This window comes from Papio anubis, chromosome X, assembly GCF_008728515.1.
Source record: "Papio anubis isolate 15944 chromosome X, Panubis1.0, whole genome shotgun sequence".
Lineage (NCBI taxonomy): Eukaryota > Metazoa > Chordata > Mammalia > Primates > Cercopithecidae > Papio > Papio anubis.
Genome location: NC_044996.1, coordinates 7269451 through 7294706, shown reverse-complemented (window position 1 = coordinate 7294706; position 25256 = coordinate 7269451). Strand labels below are relative to the sequence as shown.

General features: G+C 38.4%; 1 protein-coding gene across 1 annotated transcript; it reads right to left on the bottom strand.

Annotated features, from left to right (window-relative positions):
* Positions 1-766: 766 nt before the first annotated feature.
* FMR1NB (FMR1 neighbor) lies at positions 767-25256 on the bottom strand. The gene is made up of 2 exons (XM_031660705.1): positions 24864-25256; positions 767-968 (listed from the first exon to the last, which is right to left on the bottom strand). The coding sequence occupies exons 1-2, from the start codon at positions 25126-25128 to the stop codon at positions 802-804; spliced, it is 432 nt and encodes a 143-aa protein (XP_031516565.1). The 5' UTR covers positions 25129-25256; the 3' UTR covers positions 767-801.

Sequence of the window (25256 nt, the reverse complement as noted above, 5' to 3'; positions counted from 1 at the left end):
ATATGCTGGATTATGTTTATTGATTTGCGAATGTTGAACCAGCCTTGGTAGATGCCTATTTTAAACTTAATGAAACAAGTACAAAGAAACACAAAGAGATTTTTTCAAGTTCACTAAAGAATTCAGTAGTAAGGCCTGGAAATGAAAAACAGATATAATTTTGTGCTTATAGAGTATATCAAATTTTGTTAGAATAAATTCTGCATGATTTTTCATAACATTTTATCTTTGTACTTCACATATTCCAGTTTATACGAAGCTTCTCCTTGAAAGGGCACCACATGCTATACAAAATGAAACATGTTTATTTGTGGTTAATAATTCTCAGGGGTCATAATGTGCTTGATAAACACATTATATACAGAATCACAAAAAGACGGTGGGACTTGAAGCCTGGGATTTCTATCATTAAAACAGATGGGGAAACATCTGGCATATTCCATAACATCAGTCACACAGTACCCTCTCACTAATGCCACAGAAGACATCAATTTCACAATACTGGGTCAGTGACTAAATTTCAGGCAATGTCATTCAGGTAAATTGTGAAAGATTTAGATATTTGCAAAGGAAAAGTATTTTATAAACAGTAATATACATTTATGAAATGCCTTACAAATATTATCTCAGTTCGTCCTCATAATTCTTAGTGGTAAATATCTTCATTTCAAAGATGAGGGCACTGAGGTTCAGAGAGATTGTCTTGTCTAAGCCAAAGAGCAGAGTCAGGATTCAAACTCAGCTCTGTCCCACTCCAGTGCCAATACACCACACTGCTTCCTAAACATTTAACTACTCTTTTCAAAACAAGAACATTAGAGGGGGAAAAAAATCAAACAAGAACTTACTTGTTGGAAAGAAAAAATTCAGCAGAGCTTCCGATGCGTAATCTTCTTCCAGAGATTGGCCATTAGTGTTTTCACTGTTTTGCAGGATATACCCACTTGGAAGCACAAAATATGAGGGCCCTGAAGAAGAAGTAAAATTATTAATCCCAACATATAAAGCATATATCACTTTCAATAACCCTTTAATAGTAATTACCTTTGCTTAAATTAATTATAGAAAGTCAAATAGCTAACAGATATACTTTCATCTCCTAACAACTTATTATTAATAATCAGAATGCAATTTTGTTGTGAAACTGAAAAAGTGTTAAATTTGCAAATGCTTAAGCTATAGGCTGACACATCCCATTGTTGTAAACTGATTTACAATAGTAAACTTGCCTCTGACAAACAGTATTAAGAGGCCTAATCAATTGATGAGCTGAAAACAGTATGTATTCCAACTAAATCAGATCCCATCACAGAAAACCTTAGAAAATATGTTGACTTACATATATATTGATAAAAATCAAGGCCTTACATACAGTAAAACCTTCCTTATCCTTCTTTCTCACTATTTTAAGGAACTGTTTTTCAGTCTTATTTACACAATTCCCTCCTACATAAGAGAAGAGGATAACACAGATTTGTCCATAGCATTAAATATTTCCCAAAACTATCTTTAATAATGTCACAGAATTCTATTATATGGCTCTATTATAATTGAGTTAGCAATTTCTCCATAAGAAGACATTCAGGTTGTTTAAAATTTATTGATGTTATAAAGAATACTGCAATGATTATCATTACACTATCATTAGCTTGCAATGATTATCGTTGAAGCTTTATATATTTACAAATACTCATGAAAAATTACTTAAGATAAATTCTTAAGGCATGGTGCTTGAATATGTCCAAATTACCCTCCAGCATAGTTACCCCAAAATACACTTCTACCAGTAGTACAGGCAAGTGCTAGTTTTCTCAAACCTCTCTGCTTTTTATTATTTGCCAATTTGATGGCCAAAATGAAACAAAATATCCTTTGTTTTAATTTGCAACTTTCATAATCAGTGAGCTTACATCTTTCGCATTGTGTTGCACAGTAGAGAACTTAACTCTTAATCTGCTACATATTTAAAATATTTTTTTCAAGGTAATTGGTTATCCTTACATTTTTTATGGTGTTTGGGAAGCTCAGAAACTTAAAATTTTATATGTAATTAAATCTATCAATCTCTTCCTTTATTATTTTTACCTCTATAAAGGCATTCTATACTCTAATACTAACAACATTTTCATGGTTGTACTTTTTAAATTTAAATATTTAATACACCTGGAGTATATTTTTTGCAGTGTGTTATGGAGTAGGGATACAATTTTTCCAGCAGTCCTAAGGCCCTTTATTAAATCCATCCTTTTCTATTATACTTATGATAACGTCATCATATTCTAAATCCTTACATAATCATAGATCTGCTTCTTGACTTTCTATTCTGTTCCACAAATCTATCTATTCATGTGCCAATACTAATGTTATTGTTTATTTTATCTTTTCTTATTTTTTTTTTTTTGAAACAGAGTCTCACTCTGTTGCCCAAGATGGAGTGCAATGGTGCAACCTCAGCTCACTGAAACCTCCGCCTCCCTAGTTCAAGTGATTCTTGTGCCTCGGTCTCCCAAGTAGCTGCGATTACAGGCATGCGCCAACATGCTCAACTAATTTTTGTATTTTTAGTAGAGACAGGATTTCACCATGTTTCCCAGGCTGGTATCAAACTCCTGATCCCAGGTGATCCACCTATCTTGGCCTCCATAAGCCACAGCACCCGGCCTATCTTATGTCATTATGTTTTAATAACTGATCTGGTAATCTTTTGATTGTCTCTATTATCAAATTTTATTTTCAGCTCTGAGAATTTTTTAGATGAACCTTAAAATCATTTTGTCAAGCCAAAAAAAATTTCTAAATTTTATGGTAATTATGTTCACTTATTTATCATTCATTCAAAAATCATTTATTGTGTGTCCCGTGTGCTAGGCATGAATTCAATTAAATGTGGACTCATTTGGAGAGAACTGATAATGTTACAAAATTTTTTCACCTAAGTAGTTTTGTTTCTCCATTCAAGTCTCTTTTTATGTCCCTGAATAAGGTTTATCATTGTATTCAGATAGGCTCTGCACTTTTCTTAGTACATTTATTCCCAGGCATCATATATATTTTGTTGTTTTGTGAATATAATCCATTTCACCACATTTTCTAGTGGATTGATGATATGTAAGAGAGCAGTACATTTATTCCCAGGCATCATATATATTTTGTTGTTTTGTGAATATAACCCATTTCACCACATTTTCTAGTGGATTGATGGTATGTAAGAGAGCTATTGATTTTTATACATGTATTTTCTTACTACCTTAGTTAACTCTCATTAGTTCTCATTGTTCTTCAGTGTCATTCCAGATAGACAATCATATTATCACTAAATATAGATGACTTTGTCTCCTTTCTGTACAATATTAACAGCTGAATTATTTTTCTTCTTTCACTGCATTGCCTAGAAATGTTTAAACTATGTTGATTAATAACCATAACAATGGACGTTCTTGAATCTTTCCTGACTTTAATGGGAATGTGCTAGTATTTCATAATTAAATATAATGTTGGCTGCTGGTGTAAGATAGATACCCTTTATTAAATTAAGGATGTATTTCTCTAGTTGTCGTTTTCTACAAATTTTCTGTTATTATTTTGTTTCATTTTGAATCAGGGATAGAACTGGGGTTCTATCAAATCCTTTTAATATTTACTGCCATGATGATCTTTCCCCCTGCCTATTAATTATTGAATACTATTAATATATTTGCCAATATTAAAATATTCTTGCATTCCTGAGCAAAGTCCACAAGTGCTTATGTTTTATATAGGATTCATGATTCAACATTCCTACATTCCTAAGTGAAGTGTGTCTTTAGTTTTCTTTTGTGTGCTACATTTGTAAATCTTGGCATGAGAGTTATACCTGCTTCTTAAAATAACCTAGGAAGCTTCCTGTTGTTTTTTCTAGACTAAAACAGATGAAACAATGTAGGAATGATTTGATCCATTAAAGGTTTGGGAAAACTCATCCAGAAAAAGTCTGAGTCTTTATTTTTTGGAGAGGGGTAGTTCTTTATCTTTTACTTCATGGTCACAGTTAATTTTGTTATTTTTATTTTGCTAGGAAATAATCTATTTACAAAGCAATTATTAGTATGGAATTTATCCATTTCTTCTAGATTTTCTAGTTTATTTGTATAGAGGTGTTTATGGCAGTATTTCCTGATGGTAGTTTGTATTTTCTTCTGGGGCTGTGGTGATACCTTTATCATTTTATTACATCTATTTGATTCCTTCTTTTCTTTATTAGTCTTTATATGGTCTATCCATTTTGTTAATTGGTCTCAAAAACAGAAGTCTGATCTACTGATTTTTGAAGGGTTTTTTGTGTTTCATCTCCTTTCAGTTCTTGCTCTTGATCTTAGTTATTTTTGCCTTCTCTGCTAGCTTTTGAATGTGTTTGTTTTGCTTCTAGTTCTTTGATTGTGATAAAGCCACTTTAGATTCAAGGTCTTTGCTTTCTCTTTTGTGGGTATTTAGTTATGCAATTCTCTCATATTAATTGCTTCTTTTAAATGTGTCCTAGAGATTCTGTATGTTGTTGTATCTTTTTGTTCTCATTGGTTTTAAAGAACATCTTTATTTCTGCCTCTCATTTCTGCTATGTACCCAGTAGGCCACCTCAGGAGCAGGCTGTTCAGTTTCCATGGTTCAGCACTTCCGGACTGAGTTTCTTAGTCCTGAGTTCTAGTTTGATTGCACTGCGGATCTGGAGAGACAGTTTGTTATAATTTCTGTTCTTTACATTTGCTGAGGAGTGCTTTACTTCCAACTATGTAATAATTTTGAATAATTATGTATGTGGTGCTGAGGGAAGAATGTATATTCCTGCTGCTTTGGGTGGAGAGTTCTAGATGTCTGGCTGGGTCTTCTTGGTGCAGAGAGTTGAGGCTCCACTAGATATCTCTTGTTAACTTTCTTGTCTGATCTGTCTAAATGCTGACAGCGCAAGTGCTAAAGCCCCACACATTGTATGGGAGCCCAAGTCTCTTGAAAGTCTCTCAAGGACTCTTGCTCTATTAACCAAGTGCTCCTGTATTAGCATTTAGGTAGTTAGCCTTCTTGTTGAATTGATCCCTACCATTATGTAATGGCTCTTTGTCTCTTTTTGATCTTTGATGGTTTTGAAAGTCTGTTTTGATTAGAGACTAGATTGCACCTTGCCTATTTTGTTTTCCATTTGCTTGGTAGGATCTTCCTTCCATCCTTTTATTTTGAGCTCTATGTGTGTCTGCATGTGAGATGGGTTCCTGAATATAGTAACCGATGGGTCTGACTCTTTATCCAATTTGCCAGTTCAGGTTCTTTTAATTGGACTATTTAGTCCATTTCATACTTACACATTACTGTTATGTATGAACTTGATCCTGTCATTGTGATATTAGCTGGCTATTCTTGCCTTTCGTTAGCTGATGCAGTTTCTTCCTTAGCCCTGATGGTCTCTTTACATCTTTGGCATGCTCTTTGCAATGGCTGGTACCGGTTGTCTCTTTCCATGTTTAGCGCCTCCCTCGGGATCCTTTGCAGGCGTTCGGTGGTGACAAAATCCCAAGGATCTATTTGTCTGCAAGGCCGATCTATTCTCCTCCACTTGGCGAAACTTAGTTTGGCTGATATGAAATCATTGAATACTTTATTTTTTTAAATTCTATTTATTATTATTATATCTGTTGTGTGGTGGGTACATGTGCATAATATGCAAGTTTTGTTGGCATAATGCATACTTCTGTGCCATGTTAGTCTGTTGCACCTATCAACTCGTCATTTACATCAGGTATAACTCCCAATGCAATCCCTCCTCTCCCTCCCCCATGATAGGCCCCTTCCAAGTGGTGTGTGATGTCTCTTCCTGAGTCCAAGGATTCTCGCTGTTCAGTTCCCACCTAGGAGTGAGAACATGTGTTTGGTTTCTGTTCTTGTGATATTTGCTAAGAATGATGGTTTTAGCCGTAACCGTCCCTACAAAGGACGAACTCCATCCTTTTATGGCTGCATAGTATTCCATGGTGTGAGGTGCTATATTTTTCTTAATCCAATCTTGCTTACTTTGATGGGATATTTGCTGATTCCAAGTGCCCTTGCTATTGTGAATAGTGCTGCAATAAAATATACGTGTGCATGTGTCTTAGAGCAGTATAATTTATAATCTCGTATATCTCTGTAATGGATGGTTAATATGGTATATCTAGTTCTAGGATCCTTGAGGGAATCGCCATAATTGCTTTCCCATAATGGTTGAACTAGTTTTTACAATCCTAACAACAGTGTAAAAAGTGTTCCTATTTCCACATCCTTCCAGCACCTGTTGTTTCTGACTTTTAATGATCGCTTATTCTAACTGGTGTGAGATGGTATCTCAATTGTGGTTTTGATTTGCATTTCTCTGATGGCCAGTGATGATGAGCATTTTCATGTCTGTTGGCTGTATGAATGTCCCTTGAGAAAATGTCTGTTCATATCCTGCCCACTCTAAGCTGCTGATGGGTTGTTTTGTTTTCTTGTAAATTTGCTGGAGTTCTTTGCAGGTTCTGATATTAGCCCTTTGTTGATGAGTAGATTGCAAAATTTTCCTATTCTGTAGGTTGTTTGTTCACTCTGATGGTAGTTTTTGGTTGCAGTAGAAGTTTTAGTTTAATTAGATCCTATTTATTAATTTTAGCTTTTGCTGCTGTTGTTTTTGGTGTTTTAGGATATGTCTTTGCCCATGCTCTATGTCCTGAATGGTAATTTCAATGTAGGGTTTTCCCTTCTAGGATTTTTATGGTATTAGGTCTAATATCTAAGTCTCTAACCATCTGGAACCAATTTTCTGTATATGAGTAAGGAAAGGATCCAGCTCAGCTTCTACCGGATGGCTAGCCAATTCTCCCACACCATTTATTAAATAGGAACTCTTTCCCCCATTTCTTTGTTTTTCTCAGGTTTAATAAAGACTGATGGCTGTAGACGTGGCGGTGCATTATTTCTGGAGGACTCTTGTTCCCTGTTCCCATTTATTCATATCTCTTGTTTTGGAAAATTGTGTACTAAAGTGCTGTTTTGTTACTGTAGCCTTGTAGTATAGTTTGGAAGTTGTGGTATGGATGCTCTAGCTTTGTTCTTTTCTGGATTTAGGATTGTCTTGGAGGATGTGCGGGGTTTTTTGGTTCCATGAACTTTTAGAGCAGCTCTTTCCCACCCTGTGAAGAAATCCTATTGTAGCTTATTGGGATGTGGCATTGAATCTAGTAAATTACCTTTTGGCAGTATGGCCATTTTCATTGATATTGATTCTTTCCTATCCATGACACGGTATGTTCTTCCCATTTGTTTGTGTCTCTTTATTCTACTGAGCAGGGTTTGTAGTTCTCCTTGAAGAGGTCCTTACATCCCTTTGGTCAGTTGGATTCCCAGGCATTTGATCTTTAGCAATCGTAGTTCTAAAGTCCATTCCATGATCTGGCTCTCAGGCTTGTCCAGTTATCAAGTGCAATATGAACGCTTGTGATTCTTTTGCAATACTAATTTTGTATCCTGGAGACTTTGGCTGAAGCTGGTTTATCAGCTTAAGGAGATTTTGGCTAGACAATGGGGTTTCAATATACACCAAGCCATCTGCAACAGGGACAATTTTGACTTCTTTCTCTCTTTCTCCTTCTAACTTTCGAATACCCTGATTTCTTTCTCTTCTTGCCTCCAATTCGCTCCCTAGCCAGGAATCCTCCAAATTACTCATGCTGAATAGAGGCAGGAGAGAGGCATCCCTGTCTTGTGCCAGTTTTCAAAGGGAATTTTTCCAGTTTTCCTTTTGCCCATTCAGTATGATATTGGCTGTAGGTTTGTCATAAATAGCTCTTATTATTTTGAGGTACGCTCCATCAATACCGAATCTCATTGAGCGCTTTTGTAGCATGAAGGGCTGCTGAATTTTGTCAAAGCCCTTTTCTGCATCTATTGAGATAATCTCATGATTCAAATAACACATCAAAAAGCTTATCCACTATGATCAAGGGCTTCATCCCTGGGATGCAAGGCTGGTTCAACATTCGCAAATCAATAAACATAATCCAGCATATAAACAGAACCAAAGACAAGAACCACATGAATATTCTTATCTTTAAGAATGTTGAATATTGGCCCCCACTCTCTTCTGGCTTGTAGAGTTTCTGCCGAGAGATCTACTGTTAGTCTGATGGGCTTCCTTTTGTGGGTAACCCGACCTTTCTCTCTGGCTGCCCTTAAGACTACTCACTGTAATATTTAAAACTCCTTTATATCAATGATAATATCTTCTTTCTCATTTTAATGAGAGCAACTTCCATACACACACATTTGAATGTGTACTCTCACAATGAACTCTATTATAACTGTTAAATCAAGCTAAATTATATTATACAAATGCTTTGTATTTTTATTTTTTCTGTCAAGGACTAAAAGATTAATATTAAAGTATCTCACCATGACTGTGGTTTTGATGATTTCTGCTTAAATTTCTAAAACTATTTGTTTCATATACTCCGACAATGCATATTCAATCATGACAATTTTATCTTCACTATATATTATACCTTGGCAATATTAAAAATAATCCATTTTTTCCTGCTTGTTTTCTACTAATGCTTACTCATTACTGAACACCTACTATATTCTATGCTTTGAGGATATATCAGTGAACAAGTCAGACAAGATCCCTGCCTTCATGGAGCTTACTACAATGCAGTGGAGAAGACAGACAAAAAGTAAGTCAACTAACAAATTAAATAATTACAAATTGTAATCAGTGCTATGAAGAAAGTGGATACTGATACAGAATAAAGGAGAGGGCTCCTTTAAATGGGAGCCAGTCTCTCTGAGTAGATGATAATTAAGTGGGGAAAAAAAAAAGGCTAGAAGTAGCTGGCTGAACAAAGGGCCTGGGAGAGTGCTTCCAGCACAAGGACAAGAAATGAGATTAATATTGTTAGGCACACTTTGCCAGATCAGAGAACCCTGTCCCACATGACATGAGAAGGGAGCTACAGATGGAAGAGACCTTGACAAGACCTTTGTTCCATATTTCTGTTTGTTTGCTCAGTGTCCCCCTTCGTCAATTTGCTGTCCTTGTTGCCACTTGATTCAGCACACCATCCGAAGTAAGTGTTGGCTGACAGTAGCACACCGAGGCCGGAGTCTCCATTCTAAGTTATATTCAGCAAGTTATGCGTTCTCTGGAGTTCCTCTAGAATATTAATCCCTCAACTTAGAGTCCCCAACTCAGAGTGCCCTAGCCCCCAGTCCCTGCTGGACAGGCTTGCCGTTGGCTTCACATGAAACACAAGTTGCTGTGATTTCTCTCCGTCATGTTTTTATCTTTCAGAGAATCCTCCAAGTTTCTGGCATATAGATGACAGATGGAACCTTTCTAGGTTCTCCAGGTTTTCACCCTTTATAGCTCTTTCGGTCATTACAATGGGCATTTGAAATGAAAGTGACAATTAAACATCTTAACTCAGATAAGCAACATCAGTGGCAGTCTCAACCATAAGTCTAGAATATATTATACCCTGCCCTCCACCTCTGATTTCTTCCATACTCTGAAAGACAATTATTTTTAAACTAACTTGAGCAGTATGTCTCAAAGCGTAGTCTATCACTAGTAGTACATAAGAATTTTAGGTAGAACATAGATGAATATTTATGAATATATTAATGTTTGCTATGAGTTAATTTGAAAGTGTAGAAGAAAAAAATATGAGTAAAATATCAAACCTACCATGACATCAAACACGACTGACATGACTTGTCATATGGCAAATCTTTATAAACTTTGTTTTTTTTAATACTTTGAGTTCTGGGATACATGTGCAGAATGTGCAGGTTTGTTACATAGATATACACGGGCCATGGTGGTTTGCTGCACCCATCAACCCATCATCTACATTAGGTAATTCTCCTAATGCTATCCCTCCTCTAGCCCCCGACCTCCTGACATCACATGCTCTCGTGTGTGATGTTCCTCTCTCTGTGTCCATATGTTCTCATTGTTCAACTCCTACTTATGAGTGAGAACATGCAGTGTTTAGTTTTCTATTCCTGTGTTAGTTTACTGAGAATGATGGTTTCCAGCCTCATCCATGTCCCTGAAAAGGACATGAACTCATTCTTTTTTATGGCTGCATAGTATTCCATGGTGTATATATGCCACATTTTCTTTATCCAGTCTGTCATTGATGTGCATTTGGGTTGGTTCCAAGTCTTTGCTATTGTAAATAGTGCTGCAATAAACATACATGTGCATGTGTCCTTATAGTAGAATGATTTATAATCCTTTGGGTATATACCCAGTAATGAGATTGCTGGGTCAAATGGTATTGCTGGTTCTAGATCCTTGAGGAATTGCCACACTGTCTTCCACAATGGTTGAACTAGTTTACAGTCCCACCAACAGTGTAAAAGTGTTCTTATTTCTCCACATCCTTTCCAGCATCTGTTGTTTCCATACATTTTAATGATTGCCATTCTAACTGGTGTGAGATGGTATCTCATTGTGGTTTTTATTTGCATTTCTCTAATGACCAGTGATGATGAGCTTTTATTCATATGTTTTTTGGCCACATACATGTCTCCTTTTGAGAAGTGTCTGTTCATATCCTTTGCCCACTTTTTGATGTTTTTTTTTTTTTTTTTCTTGTAAATTTGTTTAAGTTCTTTGTAGATTCTGGATAGTAACCTTTTGTCAGATGGATAGATTGCAAAAATTTTCTCCCATTCTATAGGTTGCCTGTTCACTCTGATGAGAGTTTCTTTTGCGAAGCAGAAGCTCTTTAGTGTAATTAGATCCCATTTGTCAATTTTGGCTTTTGTTGCCATTGCTTTTGGTGTTTTAGTCATGAAGTCTCTGCTCATGCCTATGTCCTGAATGGAACTGTCTAGGTTTTCTTCTAGGGTTTGTATGGTTTTAGGTCTTACACTTAAGTCTTTAATCCATCTTGAGTTAATTTTTGTATAAGGTGTAAAGAAAGTGTCCAGTTTCTGTTTCCTGCATATGGCTAGCCAGTTTTTCCAGCACTATTTATTAAATAGGGAATCCTTTCTCCATTGCTTGTTTTTGACAGGTTTGTCAAAGATCAGATGGTTGTAGATGTGTGGCATTACTTCTGAGGCCTCTGCTCTGTTCCATTGGTCTATATGTCTGTTTTGGTACCAGTACCACACTGTTTTGGTTACTGGAGCCTTGTAGTATAGTTTGAAGTCAGGTAGTGTGATGCCTCCAGCTTTATTCTTTTTGCTTAGGCTTTATAAACTTTCATCCCTGTTCTTTCTTCCCTGGGACGATTGTCTCCTTTTCCTCTTTAACTCTCTCCAAAGTCTCCCATCAGCCAGCACACAAGCCTTTTTCTCAGGTCTTCCTCTCTACCCAAACAGCCTCCGGCCTTTTTCCCCTCCTCCATTTTTTTTCATATGAAGAATAATTTCATCCTCTTGGCCTCTAATTTGCATCTTTACACTCATTAGCATGTTCAGCAAATAAAAGATTAGGAATCAGCCTTTTAAATTGGTAGTAGAAAATAGTAAAGAACCAATTACGTTTCCTTGTCACAAAGAATTTTATTTTTAAATTTCCCTGTTACAAATGAAAGACTAAAAATCTAACTACATTTCAACAGAAAAGAAACACCAGACTCAGTGCAGACAGAGAGTTTCATCTATATGTGACTTGTGCAGTCAAACAGGGCCCCACACTTGGGGAGCTCCATGCTTGGTTTAATGTTTTGCTATCACCATTTTGAAATCCATAAATTTTGAATGAGAGATCTTGTATTTTCATTTTACAAATTATGTTGCCCCCTCCCGCCCCACCAGCCCACTCTGGTGTGAGGTCTAATAGATGAGAAACTGAATGACAGGGTAGGGAGACAGAAAGAGCAGTGGCTAACTGTATCAGTATCTAAAGGATTTTACTGGGGCTTTAAGTTCAGGGTCTACCTATGCCACTGTCTTTCTGGGTGTTGGCCTCAAACAGACCTGAGTTTGCATCCTGGCTCTACCACATACTAGCTGGTGAACTTGAGCATGTCAGTAAACTTCTCGTTGCCTCAGTTTACTCATCTGCAAAATGGTGATATTTATTTTGAAGTGTTATAAGGATTAAATGATGTCACATGTGAAGTGTTTAATACAATGCAAAACAAATAGTTTGTTACGTGACTTTCATTGTTTATTTTTATTGCTTACAATTTTAAATTTAATATCATTACTTTGTTTTAAGGATATTTATTTTTATTAATAATGTTAATAGCAAATATGGTCAACTTTCCATTTATAACTATGGTACAGTTCCCTTTTTAAATAAATATATTAATGTAAAAAAGTAAGGTAGCCTAAAGGGAATTATGAATGACTGGTATCATCAAGATAACCAAGCATTCTGACTGAAAGGAGAAATGCCCACTTAGTGAAATTTCTTCATTTTTTCGACAAGATAACTGAAGCCTAAAGAGGTAAAATGACTCATCAAAGGTCCACAGCAAGTTAGTGTGAACAATCAGGGCAACCTAGATCTCCTAATTCCTAGCTTAGGGCTCCTAGCTTGAAAGGAGTGAACAGAAGAAATGCTTACCTAGTGAAATTTCTTCATTTTTCCAACAAGATAGCTACAGCCTGAAGAAGTAAAATGACTTATCAAAGGTCACACAGCAAGTTAATGTGAACAATCAGGGCAACCTAGATCTCCTGATTCCTAGCTTAGGGCTCCTCCAACTACACCACATGTACACGGGGTTAAAGCAAAAGCTAGCCTTGTGCTCAATTAGGTACATGGCAGGCAGCCAGACTTTCTATGTGTAATGCCTCATTCACTCCGCAAGGATATTAGATAAATAAGGTATTCTAATAAAATGATACAGAAACTAGTTACTGGGATTTGTCCATGGAGCTAAGGCAATTTGAAAATATTACCTACTGGCCCATCTTTATTTCTCGTTTTTTAAATTTCCCTAAAAAGGATGAGCAGTTAGGACTGACTGAATAGGTTACAGATAATTGGTGGGATCAAACTCCCAGTCCCCAATTTGCTTCTCTCCTCATCCTGTATGCCACTGGTCTGTATGTCTTTTGCATAAATATAACCGGAAAGGCAATGTGGCTTGGGAATGCAAATGGCAATACAAACTGGAGGGATATCCCAGAGTTACCTCAGGTCACTCAACTTCGATTCCTCTCAGTAGCATTAAATGTAAGAGAACTCACTGGGGTCTGTCTAGAAACGAAAAAGGGAATTTTAATGTCAGAACCATATGTTTTGCTTTCACCATAATTCTACAGGACCATGGACAATTATTTTACCTTCTGATGTGTATTAGTTTTCTAGGGCTGTTGTAACAACATACCATAAACTGGGTGACTTAAAACAGAAATTTATTGTTTCACACCTCTGGAGGCTAGAAGTCCAAAATCAAGGTGTTAGTAGGGCTGTTTCCTTCTGAGGATTGTGAGGAAAGTCCTCTCCTTGGCTTGCAGATTGAAATAGTCTTTCCTGTACAGGTGTCTGTCTCTGTGTCCAAGTTTCCCCTTTTTTATAAGGACACCATTCATAGTGAATTAAAATACACTCCAGATGACCTCATTTTAACTTGATTATCTCTATGAAGACCTTATCTCCAAATAAGATCACAAATAAGGTATTGGGGTTAAAATTGCAACTGTTTTTGGTGAGGGGACACGATTCACCCCGTAACACAGTGCATTTTGTTATGTTAATTAAGTGAAATAATTTTAAATGCAAATTAAATTTAATTCATACAGTCACATCTTACCTCCTGAGAATCTGGGAAATCTAACAATATAAAGAATGAATCATGGATTATTTTAGGAGAAAACATGTTAGACCTATAATGGAAAAAGTACTCCTGGAAATAAAGAAATCACACTGAATTAGACAGTATTCTTTTTTGTTGTGGGAGTTCTACTCAAAACAGAAATAGAAAATGAAGAACTCACTGACTAAGAAAAAATATACAATTTATAGTTTTGTTTTTCAGCTTACTTTTTTAGAGGATAAGAAGACTTTTAGTATTGTACTATTACAAATTCAGTAATTCAGAATTACTTTGGTGTTTTAGATAAATAGTAGAAATAAACCTGAATAATTTGTGGTAATATTATGATTTGTAAATGATCATTAAAAATATCTTAACATTTTTTCAAAGAACAGAAATCATATTTTCTAACTTATTTCAAATAATTGATAAGACACAGCATATATTTTATTTAACTTCGAATTTCATTCCTCACAAAAACCTATAAACCCATGTAGTTGTGACATAGTGTATAGAAATCTCCATTCTTTTTAGCTGTGATGCCATTGCCCAATCTTTACCTCCCTCTTTGACTGTGGGTGGACCTTGGTTGAGAAGATGGAAAACCTCTAGGGAGAGCACGGAGAAAGAAGCCATTGAGATTAGATGTGGGGATGCTGAAGTCTTTGGGCTTGGGTCTGGAGCTCAAAGGCAGGAGACTGTGGGAAATCTAAGGCCTTTGTGCAGATGAGAACATGAAATACATTTGTGAGGGGGTTGGGAGAAAAGGCATGCTATTGTGGGTAATACAGAGAAAGCTGTTTTGAGAAAACCATCTGAGACTTAGGAAGGTTATGGAAGGAAAGAAGGGTGTAGGAAAAGGAAAAGCAGTTCAGGTTGGGAGAATCTGGAGGAGGAGGGAAAGACTTTGAGAGAGGCACATGAGGCAGAAAGATCATTAAGTAGAAGGAAGAAAAGGAGGCTTTTGGGGAAGAATTGGAAAGTGCCTTTGGATGGTAAAGGAAGGAAAACCTGAATGAGGAGAAGAACTTTTGGAGAGCTGAAAGTAGGCTTCTGAAGGGGAGTGAGTAAAGGCCTGGAGGAGGGTAAATAAAGAGATAGGGGAAGGAATTTGAGGGAGAGGCAAGGCCTTAGTGAAGGTAGCTTAGAGAGGGAGAGGATGATATAAGGTAAAAGAAGGGAAGTAAGGGACTGAAGACTTTAAGAGAGAGGAGAAAAGGGCTCTGTGAGATAAGGAATGAAAAGCTTTTGAGAGATGGCCTGTGAAGTGGGCAAAGGAAAGTCATTGTGGGGAGGTGAGATATGAAAGGACCTTGACTGAAGGACAAGAAAAACTTTTGGAATGGTGATGAAGGAAGGAAGGCATTTGTGAGGGTAAAAAAGGGAAGGTCTTTGTGATAAGTGAAGGAGGGAAGTTTTTTGGGAAAGGAGATGAGGAAGTTAGGGTTTTGTGAAGGGACTTGAGGGAAGAAGGCCTTTGAGCAGGGAGGGAAGTCAACTGTGAGGGTAAAGAAAGCAGGAAAGGCAACCATAAAAGAAGGTGAGGTCTTTGTGAGGGGAGGCGAAAGGGGTTAGAATTTTGTTAGGAGAGAGCATGGAAAGAAGATTTTGGTAGAGGAGAAGAAGGAGGGTATACCTTTGTGAGGAGAGATAAGGGAGGTTAGAACTATATAAGCAAAGGTGAGACAGGGAATGTATTGGTGAGAGAAGAAAGGACTATGAAGAGGAGATGAAGGGGGTTATAATTTCATGAGGGAGATGAGAGAAGAAAGGCCCTTGTGAGAAGAGATGAGGGAGGAAGGTCTTTGTGAAGGAAGACAAGGAATTTTAGTGGAGAGTTGAGGAATTAAAGGCCTTCATGACTGAGGTGAGAAAAGGAAGCACTTTGTCAGAAGAAGTGTGATAAGAAGCCTTTAGAGGGAGATAAAGGAACGCATTTGTGAGTGAACATGCGGGAGGGTAGGACTCTGTGATGGAAGGTGAGTAAAGAAAGGCTTTCGTGAGGGGAAATGAGCAAGGAAAGACTTTTGTGAAGGGAAGTGACTGAGGAAATTTGTGTAGTGAAGTACGGGAGGTTAGCAAGTGAGGTTAGGGGTAGAAAAGTTTTAAGAGAGGAGATGATGGAGGTTAGTACTTTGAGTGGTGCGGTGAAGAAGGTTAGTCCCATGTGATGGAGATACTGAAAAGAAGACCTTGGGAGAGATGAGGGAGGAAAGCCGTCTATGAGAGAAAGTCATTTCTGAAAAGAGGGAACGAAAAGGTAGTACTTTGTGAAGGGAGGTTAAGGAGGGAAGACTTTTCAAAGAATACTTATAAAAAGTAAAGATATTGAAACACTAAACGAAATCTCCCTTGCAATAAAGAAATTATAGTTAACAATAATTTGTTTTATATTTCAAAATAGCTAGAAGAAAAGAATTGGAATGTTCCCAACACAAAGATAAATTTTTGAGGTAACGGATATCTCAATTACCTGGATTTGATCACTACACATTGTGTATACATATTAAAATATCACGTGTACTCCAAAAATACATACAACTATGATATATCAATATAAAAATACAAAAACAGGGGCATCTGCTGGCAAGATGGTTGAAAAGGAACAGCTCTGGTCTGCAGCTCCCAGCAAGACCAATGCAGAAGGTGGGGGATTTCTGCATTTCCAATTGAGGTACACTGTTCATCTCATTGGGACTGGTTAGGCAGTGGGTGAAGCCCATGGAGGGTGAGTAGAAGCAGAGTGGGGTGTTGCCTTACCTGGGAAGTGCAAGGAGCGGAGGCCTCCCTTTTCCAGCCAAGTGAAGCTATGACGGACTGTGCTATCTGGCCCAGATACTATGCTTTTCCTATGGTTTTTGCAGTCTGCAGACCAGGAGATTCCCTCATGTGCCTACACCACCAGGGTCCTGGGTTTCAAGCACAAAACTGGCAGCTGTTCAGACAGACATGGAGCTAGCTGCAGGAGTTTTGTTTTTTTTTTTTTCTTAGCCCAGTGGCACTTGGAACCCCAGTGAGACAGAACCTTTCACTCCCCTGGAAAGGGGACTAAAGCCAGGGAGCCAAGCCAGTGGGTCCAACTCCCACAGAACCCAGCAAGCTAAGAAAGACTGACTTGAAATTCTCCCTGCCAGCACAGCAGTCTGAAATCAACCTGGGACGACTGAGCTTGGTGTGGGGAGGGGCATCCACCATTACTGAGGCTTGAGTAGGCAGCTTTCCCCTGACTGTGCTAAGGACTGGGTGGAACTCAAAATAGTGCGGCAAAGCAGCTGTGGCCAGACAGCCTCTCTAGATTGCTCTTCGCTGAGCAGGGCGTCTCTGCAAGAAAGGCAGCAACCCCAGTCAGGGGCTTATAGATACAACTCCCATCTCGCTGGGACAGAGCACCCGAGGAAAGGGGCAGCTGTTGGCGCAGCTTCAGCAGACTTAAACGTTCCTACCTGCCGCCTCTGAAGAGAGCAGTGGACCCTGACAAGGAGGATTCTACAAGCACAGCACTCGAGCTCTGCTAAGGGACAGACTGCATCCTCAAGTGGGTCCCTGATCCCTATGGCTCCTGACTGGGAGAGGCCTCCCAACAGGGGTTGAGAGGTGCCTCACACAGGAGAGAGCTCTGGCTGGCATCAGGCTGGTGCCCCTCTGAGACAAAGCTTCCAGAGGAAGGAGCAGAAAGCAATCTTTGCTGTTCTGCAGCCTCCACAGGTGATACCCAGGAAAACAGGGTCTGGGGTGAACCTCCAGCAAACTACAGCAGACCTGCAGCAGTGGGGCCTGACTATTAGAAGAAAAACTAACAAACAGGAAGCAGTAACATCAACATCAGCAAAAAGAACACCCACACAGAAATCCCATCCAAAGGTCTTCAGTCTCAAAGATCAAAGGTAGATAAATCAACAAAGATGAGAAAAAAAAACAGTGCAAAAATGCTGAAAATTCCAAAAACCAGAATGCCTCTTCACCTCCAAATGATCACAACTCCTCTCTGGCAAGGGCACAAAACTGGACAGAGAATGAGTTTGATGAATTGACAGAAGTAGGCTTCAGAAGGTGGGTAATAACAAACTCCTCTGAGCTAAAGGAGCATGTTCTAACCTAATGCAAGGAAGCTAAGAACCTTGACAAAAGGTTACAGGAACTGCTAACTAGAATAAACAGTTTAGAGAAGAACATAAATGAACTGATGGAGCTCAAAAACACAACACGAGAACTTCGTGAAGCATACACAAGTATCAATAGCCAAATCAATCAAGAAGAAGAAAGGATATCAGAGATTGAAGATCAACTTAATGAAATATGGCATGAAGACAAGATTAGAGAAAAAAGATTGAAAAGGAATGAACAAAGCCTCCAAGAAATATGGGACTATGTGAAAAGACAAAACCTACGTTTGATTGGGATCCTTGAAAGTGACAGGGAGAATGGAACAAAGTTGGAAAACACTTCAGGATATTATCCAGGAGAACTTTCCCCAACCTAGCAAGACAGGCCAACATTCAAATTCAGAAAATAGAGAGGACACCACAAAGATACTCCTCGAGAAGAGCAACCCCAAGACACATAATCATCAGATTCACCAAGGTTAAAATGAAGGAAAAAATGTAAAAAATGTTAAGGGCAGCGAGACAGAAAGGTCAGGTTACCTACAAAGGGAAGCCCATCAGACTAACAGCAGGTCTCTCTGCAGAAACCCTAGAAGCAGAACAGAATGGGGGCCAATATTTAACATTCTTAAAGAAAAGAATTTTCAACCCAGAATTTCATATCCAGCCAAACTAAGCTTCATAAGCGAAGGAGAAATAAAATACTTACAGACATGCAAATGCTAAGGGATTTTTGTCACCACCAGGCCTGCCTTACAAGAGTACCTGAAGGAAGCACTAACTATGGAAAAGAAAAACCAGTACCAGCCACTGCAAAAACACGCCAAATTATAAAGACCAATTACACTATGAAGAAACTGCATCAACTAATGTGCAAAATAAACAGCTAGCATCATGATGACAGGATCAAATTCACACATAACAATATTAACCTTAAATGTAAATGGGCTAAATGTCCCAATTAAAATACACAGACTGGTAAATTGGACGGAGCCAAGATCCACTGATGTCCTGTATTCAGGAGACCCATCTCACATGCAAAGACATACACAGTCTCAAAATAAAGGGATGGAGAAATTTTACCAAGCAAATGGAAAACAAAAAATAAATAAATAAATAAAAAATAAAAAAGCAGGGGTTGGAATCCTAGTCTCTGATAAAACAAATATAAACAAAAAAGACAAAGAAGGGAATTACATAATGGTAAAGGGGATCAATCAATGCAAAAAGAAGAGCTAACTTTCCTAAATACATATGCACCCAATACAGGAGCACCCAGATTCATAAAACAAATTCTTAGAGACCTACAAAAAGACAGATTCTCACACAATAATAGTGGGAGACTTTAATAACCCACTGTCAATATTAGACAGAACAATGAGACAGAAAATTAACAAGGATATTCAAGACTTGAACTCAGCTCTGGACCAAGCAGACCTAACAGACATCTATAGAAGACTCTACCCCAAATCAACAGAATATACATTCTTCTCAGCACCACAAAATAATAAGAGCTATTTATGACAAACCCATAGCCAACATCATACTGAATGGACAATAGCTGGAAGCATTCCCTTTGAAAACCGGCACAAGACAAGGATGCCCTTTCTCGCCACTCCTATTCAACATAGTATTGGAAGTTCTGGCCAAAGCAATCATGCCAGAGAAAGAAATAAAGGGTATTCAAATAGGAAGAGAGGAAGTCAAATTGTCTCTCTTTGCAGACCACATGATTGTATATATTTAGAAAACCCCATCATCTCAGCCCCAAAACTCCTTAAGCTGATAAACAACTTCAGCAAAGTCTCAGGATACAAAATCAATGAGCAAAAATAACATGCATTCCTATACACCAATAATAAACAAGCAGAGAGCCAAATCATGAGTGAACTCCAATTCACAATTGCTGCAAAGAAAATAAAATATTTAGGAATACAACTTACAAGGAACATGAAGGACCTCTTCAAGGAGAACTACAAACCATTGCTCAAGGAAATAAGAGATGACACAAACAAATGGAAAAAGAAATTCCACGCTCATGGATAGGAAGAATCAGTATCATGAAAATGGCCATACTGCCCAAAGTAGTTTATAGATTCAATGGTACTCCCATCAAGATACCATTGGCTTTCTTCACAGAACTAGAAAATACTACTTTAAATTTCATGTGGAACCAAAAAAGAGCCTGTGTAGCCAAGACAATCCTAAGCAAAAAGAACAAAGCTGGAGGCATCACACTACCTGACTTCAAACTATACTACAAGACTACAGTAACCAAAACAGCATAGTACTGGTACCAAAACAGATATATAGACCAATGGAACAGAGCAGAGGCCTCAGAAATAACACCCCACATCTACAACCATCTGATCATTGACAAACAAGCAATGGGGAAAGGATTCTCTATTTAATAAATGGTGTTGGGAAAACTGGCTAGCCATATGCAGGAAACAGAAACTGGACCCCTTCCTTACACCTTATACAAAAGTTAACTCAAGATGGATTAAAGACTTAAAACCATCAAAACCCTAGAAGAACACCTAGGCAATACTATTCAGGACATAGGCATGGGCAAAGACTTCATGACGAAAACACGAAAAGCAATGGCAACAAAAGCCAAAGTTGAGAAATGGGATCTAATTAAAGTAAAGAGCTTCTGCTCAGCAAAAGAAATTATCATCAGAGTGAACAGGCAACCCACAGAATGGGATAAAATTTTTGCAATCTATCCATCTGACAAAGGTCTAATAACCAGAGTCTACAAGGAGGTTAAACAAATTTATAAGAAATAAATAAACAACCCCACTAAATGTGGGTGAAGGACATGAACAGACACTTCTCAAAAGAAGACATTTATGAGGCCAACAAATATATGAAAAAAAAGCTCAACATCACTGGTCACTAGAGAATGCAAATAAAAACCACAATGAGATACCATCTCACGCCAGTTAGAATGGCAATCATTACAAAGTATGGAAACAACAGATGCTGGTGAGGATGTGAAGAAACAGAAACACTTTTACACTGTTGGTGGGAGTATAAATTAGTCCAACCATGTGGAAGACAGTGTGGCAATTCCTCAAGGATCTAGAACCAGAAATACCATTTGACCCAGCAATCTCATTACTGGGTATATACCCAAAGGTTTATAAGTCATTCTACTATGAAGACACATGCACATGTATGCTTATTGCAGCACTATTTAAAATAGAAAAGACTTGGAACCAACCCAAATGCCCATCAATGATAGACTGGATAAAGAAAATGTGGCACATAGACACCATGGAATACTATGCAGCCATAAAAAAGAATGAGTTCATGTCCTTTTCAGAGACATGGATGAGGTTGGGAACTATCATCCTCAGCAAACTAACACAGGGACAGAAAGCTAAACACCGCATGTCCTCACTCTTAAGTGGGAGTTGAACAATGAGAAGACATGGACACAGGGAGGGGAGCATCACACACCAGTGCCTGTCGGGGGGTGGGGGGAAAGGGGAGGGAGAGCGTTTTGACAAATACCGCTTAAAACCTAGTTGACAGGTTGATAGTTGCAGCAAATCACCATGGCACATGTATGTCTATGTAACAAACCTGCACGTTCTGCACATGTATCCCAGAACTTTTTTAAAGTAAAAAATAAAAAAATAAAACAATAAAAATAAAATGTTTCAACAAAAAAAGGTCTAGGAACAGATGGCTTCACTGGTAATTTCTACCAAATTTTTAAAGAAGAATTAACATCAATCTTTCTCAAAATCTTCAGCAACAATACTTCTTAACTCATTCTAGGAGTTCAGTAGTGACCTGATCCCAAGGGCAGAAAAAGACACCACAAGAAAACTGCAGACCAATATCGCTTATGAATATAGATACAAAATTATCCTGCAAAATACTAGCAAACCAAATGCAACAGCATATTACAAGGATTATACGCAATGACTGTAAAGTGGAGTTCATCCCACTAATCTAAAGATGGTTCAACGTAAGAAAATCAGTCAACATAATACACAAAGGGAAACAATTTCATATCTCAATTGATACAAAAAACGCATCTGACAAAATCTAAAACCCTGTCATAATAAAATCACTCAGCAATCGAGGAACAGAATGAATCTTACTTAACATGATGAAGAGCTGATGAACAGCTAACATTATAACCAATGTTGAAAAACCGAAAGCTTCCTCTAAAACATGGATGCCTGCTTTCATCACTGCTATTCAATATTGTGCTGGAAGTTTTAGCAAGAGCAATTAAGCAATAAGAAGAAATAAATGGCATGAAAATCGGAAAGTAAAAAGTAAAACTCTCTCTATTTACAGATAACATGATTCTATATCTAGAATATCCAAAAAGTCCACAAAAAACTTACTAGAGCTAATAAATGAATTTCGTAACTTTACAGGTACGAGACAAACAGGTAAAAATCAGCCGTGTTTCTATACACCACCAATGTACAAGTTGAAAAGAAAAAGGAAACCATTCCATTTGCAATAGCATACAAAAGAATAAAATATCTAAAAATAAATGTAACCAAGGAAGTTAAAGACTTGTAAACTGAAAATTACAAAACATTACCGAAATAAATTGAAGAAAGCATTAATAAATGTAAAGACATTTTGTGGTCACAGATTGGAATACTTAATATTGTTAAGATGGCAGTACTTCCAAAGTGATCTACAGATTCAGTGCCAACTCTATCAACATTCCAATGGCCTTTTCGCAGAAATGGAAAAGCTGACTCTCAAATTTATATAGAGTTGTTAGTGGCCATGAATACACAAAACAATATGGATAAAGAAGTACGAAAATGATGGACTCACACATTCCAATTTCTAAACTTGCTATAAAGCTACAGTAATCAAAAGAATGTGGTACCAGCATAGAGATAGATACATAGACCAGAATAAAATTGAGAGTCCAGAACTAAATCTATAAATCCATAATCAACTGATTTTTGAGAAAGCTGCCAAGAGCACTCAATTGAGGAAAAAATCGTCTCTTCAACAAGTGGTGCTGGGACAAGTGGTTATCCACATGCAAAAGAATGAAGTTGGACCCTTAACATACACCATATGCAAAAATCAACTCAAAATGGATCAACAATCTGAATATAAGAGTTAAAATCATAAAACTCTTAAAAGTAAACATGGGAGTAATCGTCATGACCTTGGATTTGACAATGGATTATTAGATATGACTCCAAAACACAAGCAACCAAAGACAAAATAGATAAACTGAGCTTTCTCAAAATTAAAAACATTTTTACATCAAAAGACATTATCAAGAAAGTGAAAAGACTACCCACAGAATGGGAGGAAACATTTGCAAATCAGGTATCTGATAAGGATTCAGTATCCAGAATATATAAAGAATTATTAAAGCTCAACAGCAAAACCACAAACAATCCAATTAAAAATGGTCAAATAATTTGAAAAGACATTTCTCCAAAGATGTACAAAAGGCCAGCAGGCATATAAAAACATGTTCAAAGTCATTAGGCATTAGGAAAATATAAATCAAAACCATAATGAGATACTATTTCACTTCCACTATGATGGCTATAATTTATAACAAGCGGGACAGATAACATATATTGGTGAAATTGAAGCCTTCAAACATTGTTAATGGAGATGTAAAACGGTTCAACCACTTTGTAAAACAGTGTGGGACTTCCTCAAAAAGATCAACGGAGTTCCCATACGATCCAGCAATTCTACTCCTAGAGAACTCAAAACACGTCTACACAAGAACTTGTACACAAATGCTCATAGCAGTATTGTTCATAATAGGCCCAAAGTGGAAACAACCCAAATTCGGTAAATTTCAAAAACTAGATAAAAATATAGTATACCCCTACAATGGAATACGAATCAGCCATAAAAAGGAAGGAAGTAGCCTTATGGATTGGGGAATTGGAAGTAACTGGTTCATGGGTGTGGGTTTTAATTTGGGGTGGTTAAAATATTTTGGAACTACATGAGGTGATGGTTGCACAACATTTAAATTAATTAAATTCCTTTAATTTTCACTATAAAGTAGTTAATTTTATGTTATGTGAATTTCACCTCAATTTTTATTATTATTATTATTATTATTATTATTATTATTATTATTATTTTGAGACGGAGTCTTGCTCTGTCACCCAGGCTGGAGTGCAGTGGTGTGATCTCGGCTCACTGCAAGCTCCGCTTCCCGGGTCCATGCCATTCTCCTGCCTCAGCCTCCGGAGTAGCTGGGACTACAGGCGCCTGCCACCACACCCAGCTAATTTTTTTGTATTTTTAGTACGGACGGGGTTTCACAGTGTTAACCAGGATGGTCTTGAATTCCTGAGCTCAGGCAATCCGCCCGCCTCGGCCTCCCAAAATGTTGGGATTACAGGCGCGAGTCACTGCGCCCGGCCCTATTTTTTTTTTTAGAGGGAGTCTCACCATGTCGGCTCATTGCAACCTCCGCCTCCCGAATTCAAGCGATTCTCCTGCCTCAGCCTCCCGAGTAGCTGGGATTACAGGCGTGTGCCACCATGCCCGGCTAATTTTTTTATTTTTAGTAGAGATGGCGGTTTCACCATGTTGGCCAGGCTGCTCTTGGACTCCTGACCTCAAGCGATCCGCCTGCCTCGGCCTCCTGAAGTGCTGGGATTACAGGTGTGAGCCACCGCGCCTGGTCCTCAACTTTTAAAAAGCGGTGACAAAGAAGGTTAGTACTTTGTGGTGGGAAGTGTGAGGAAGGAAAGGCTTTTGTTAGGGGAAGTCGGGGAGGGAAAGTCTTTTAGAAGTGAGTTTAGGCGGGAAAGACTTCCTGCGGCCAGGTGAGAGAGGGCAGGCCTTTGTAAGGACTGCTGAAGATGGGGCCATAAAGGCCTTGGGGAGGAGAGAGGACAGGAAGGGGCAGGAAGGCCTACAGTTGGTGCCGGTGCATCGCCACACCCCGCCCCCTCTCCCTACCCCTCCCCCAGCATTTCCCCGCCTGGCCTGAGCCAGCACTCACCAGAGCACAAGTAGTAGCACACCAACAGCAGGATCCAGATGGAGAGTATGAGCATCCCGCAGGGTTTGCTGACCCACATCTTTAGAGATTCCCGCCATCCTGGCTGAGGCCTGTCAGCCATGGTGGCCTCGTACCCGGGATGGCTGCTCTCGGGATTCGACCCAGTTGCCGCCACCTCATAAGTTGCCGGCTGTAAGTGAGCCACACGCATGGCATGGCGACTTGACCTATTCCTCCCCTTCGCTTGCCTCCTATCTGAAGGCATGGCTCCGGGTGCCGCCTCGCTGAGACGCCGCCTCACTGCCCAACTGTCCGTGACCCAGAAGCTTCCGGGGCAGTCCCTGACCCAGAAGCTTCCGGGGCAGTCCCTGGCACAAAAGCTTCCGGGGCAGT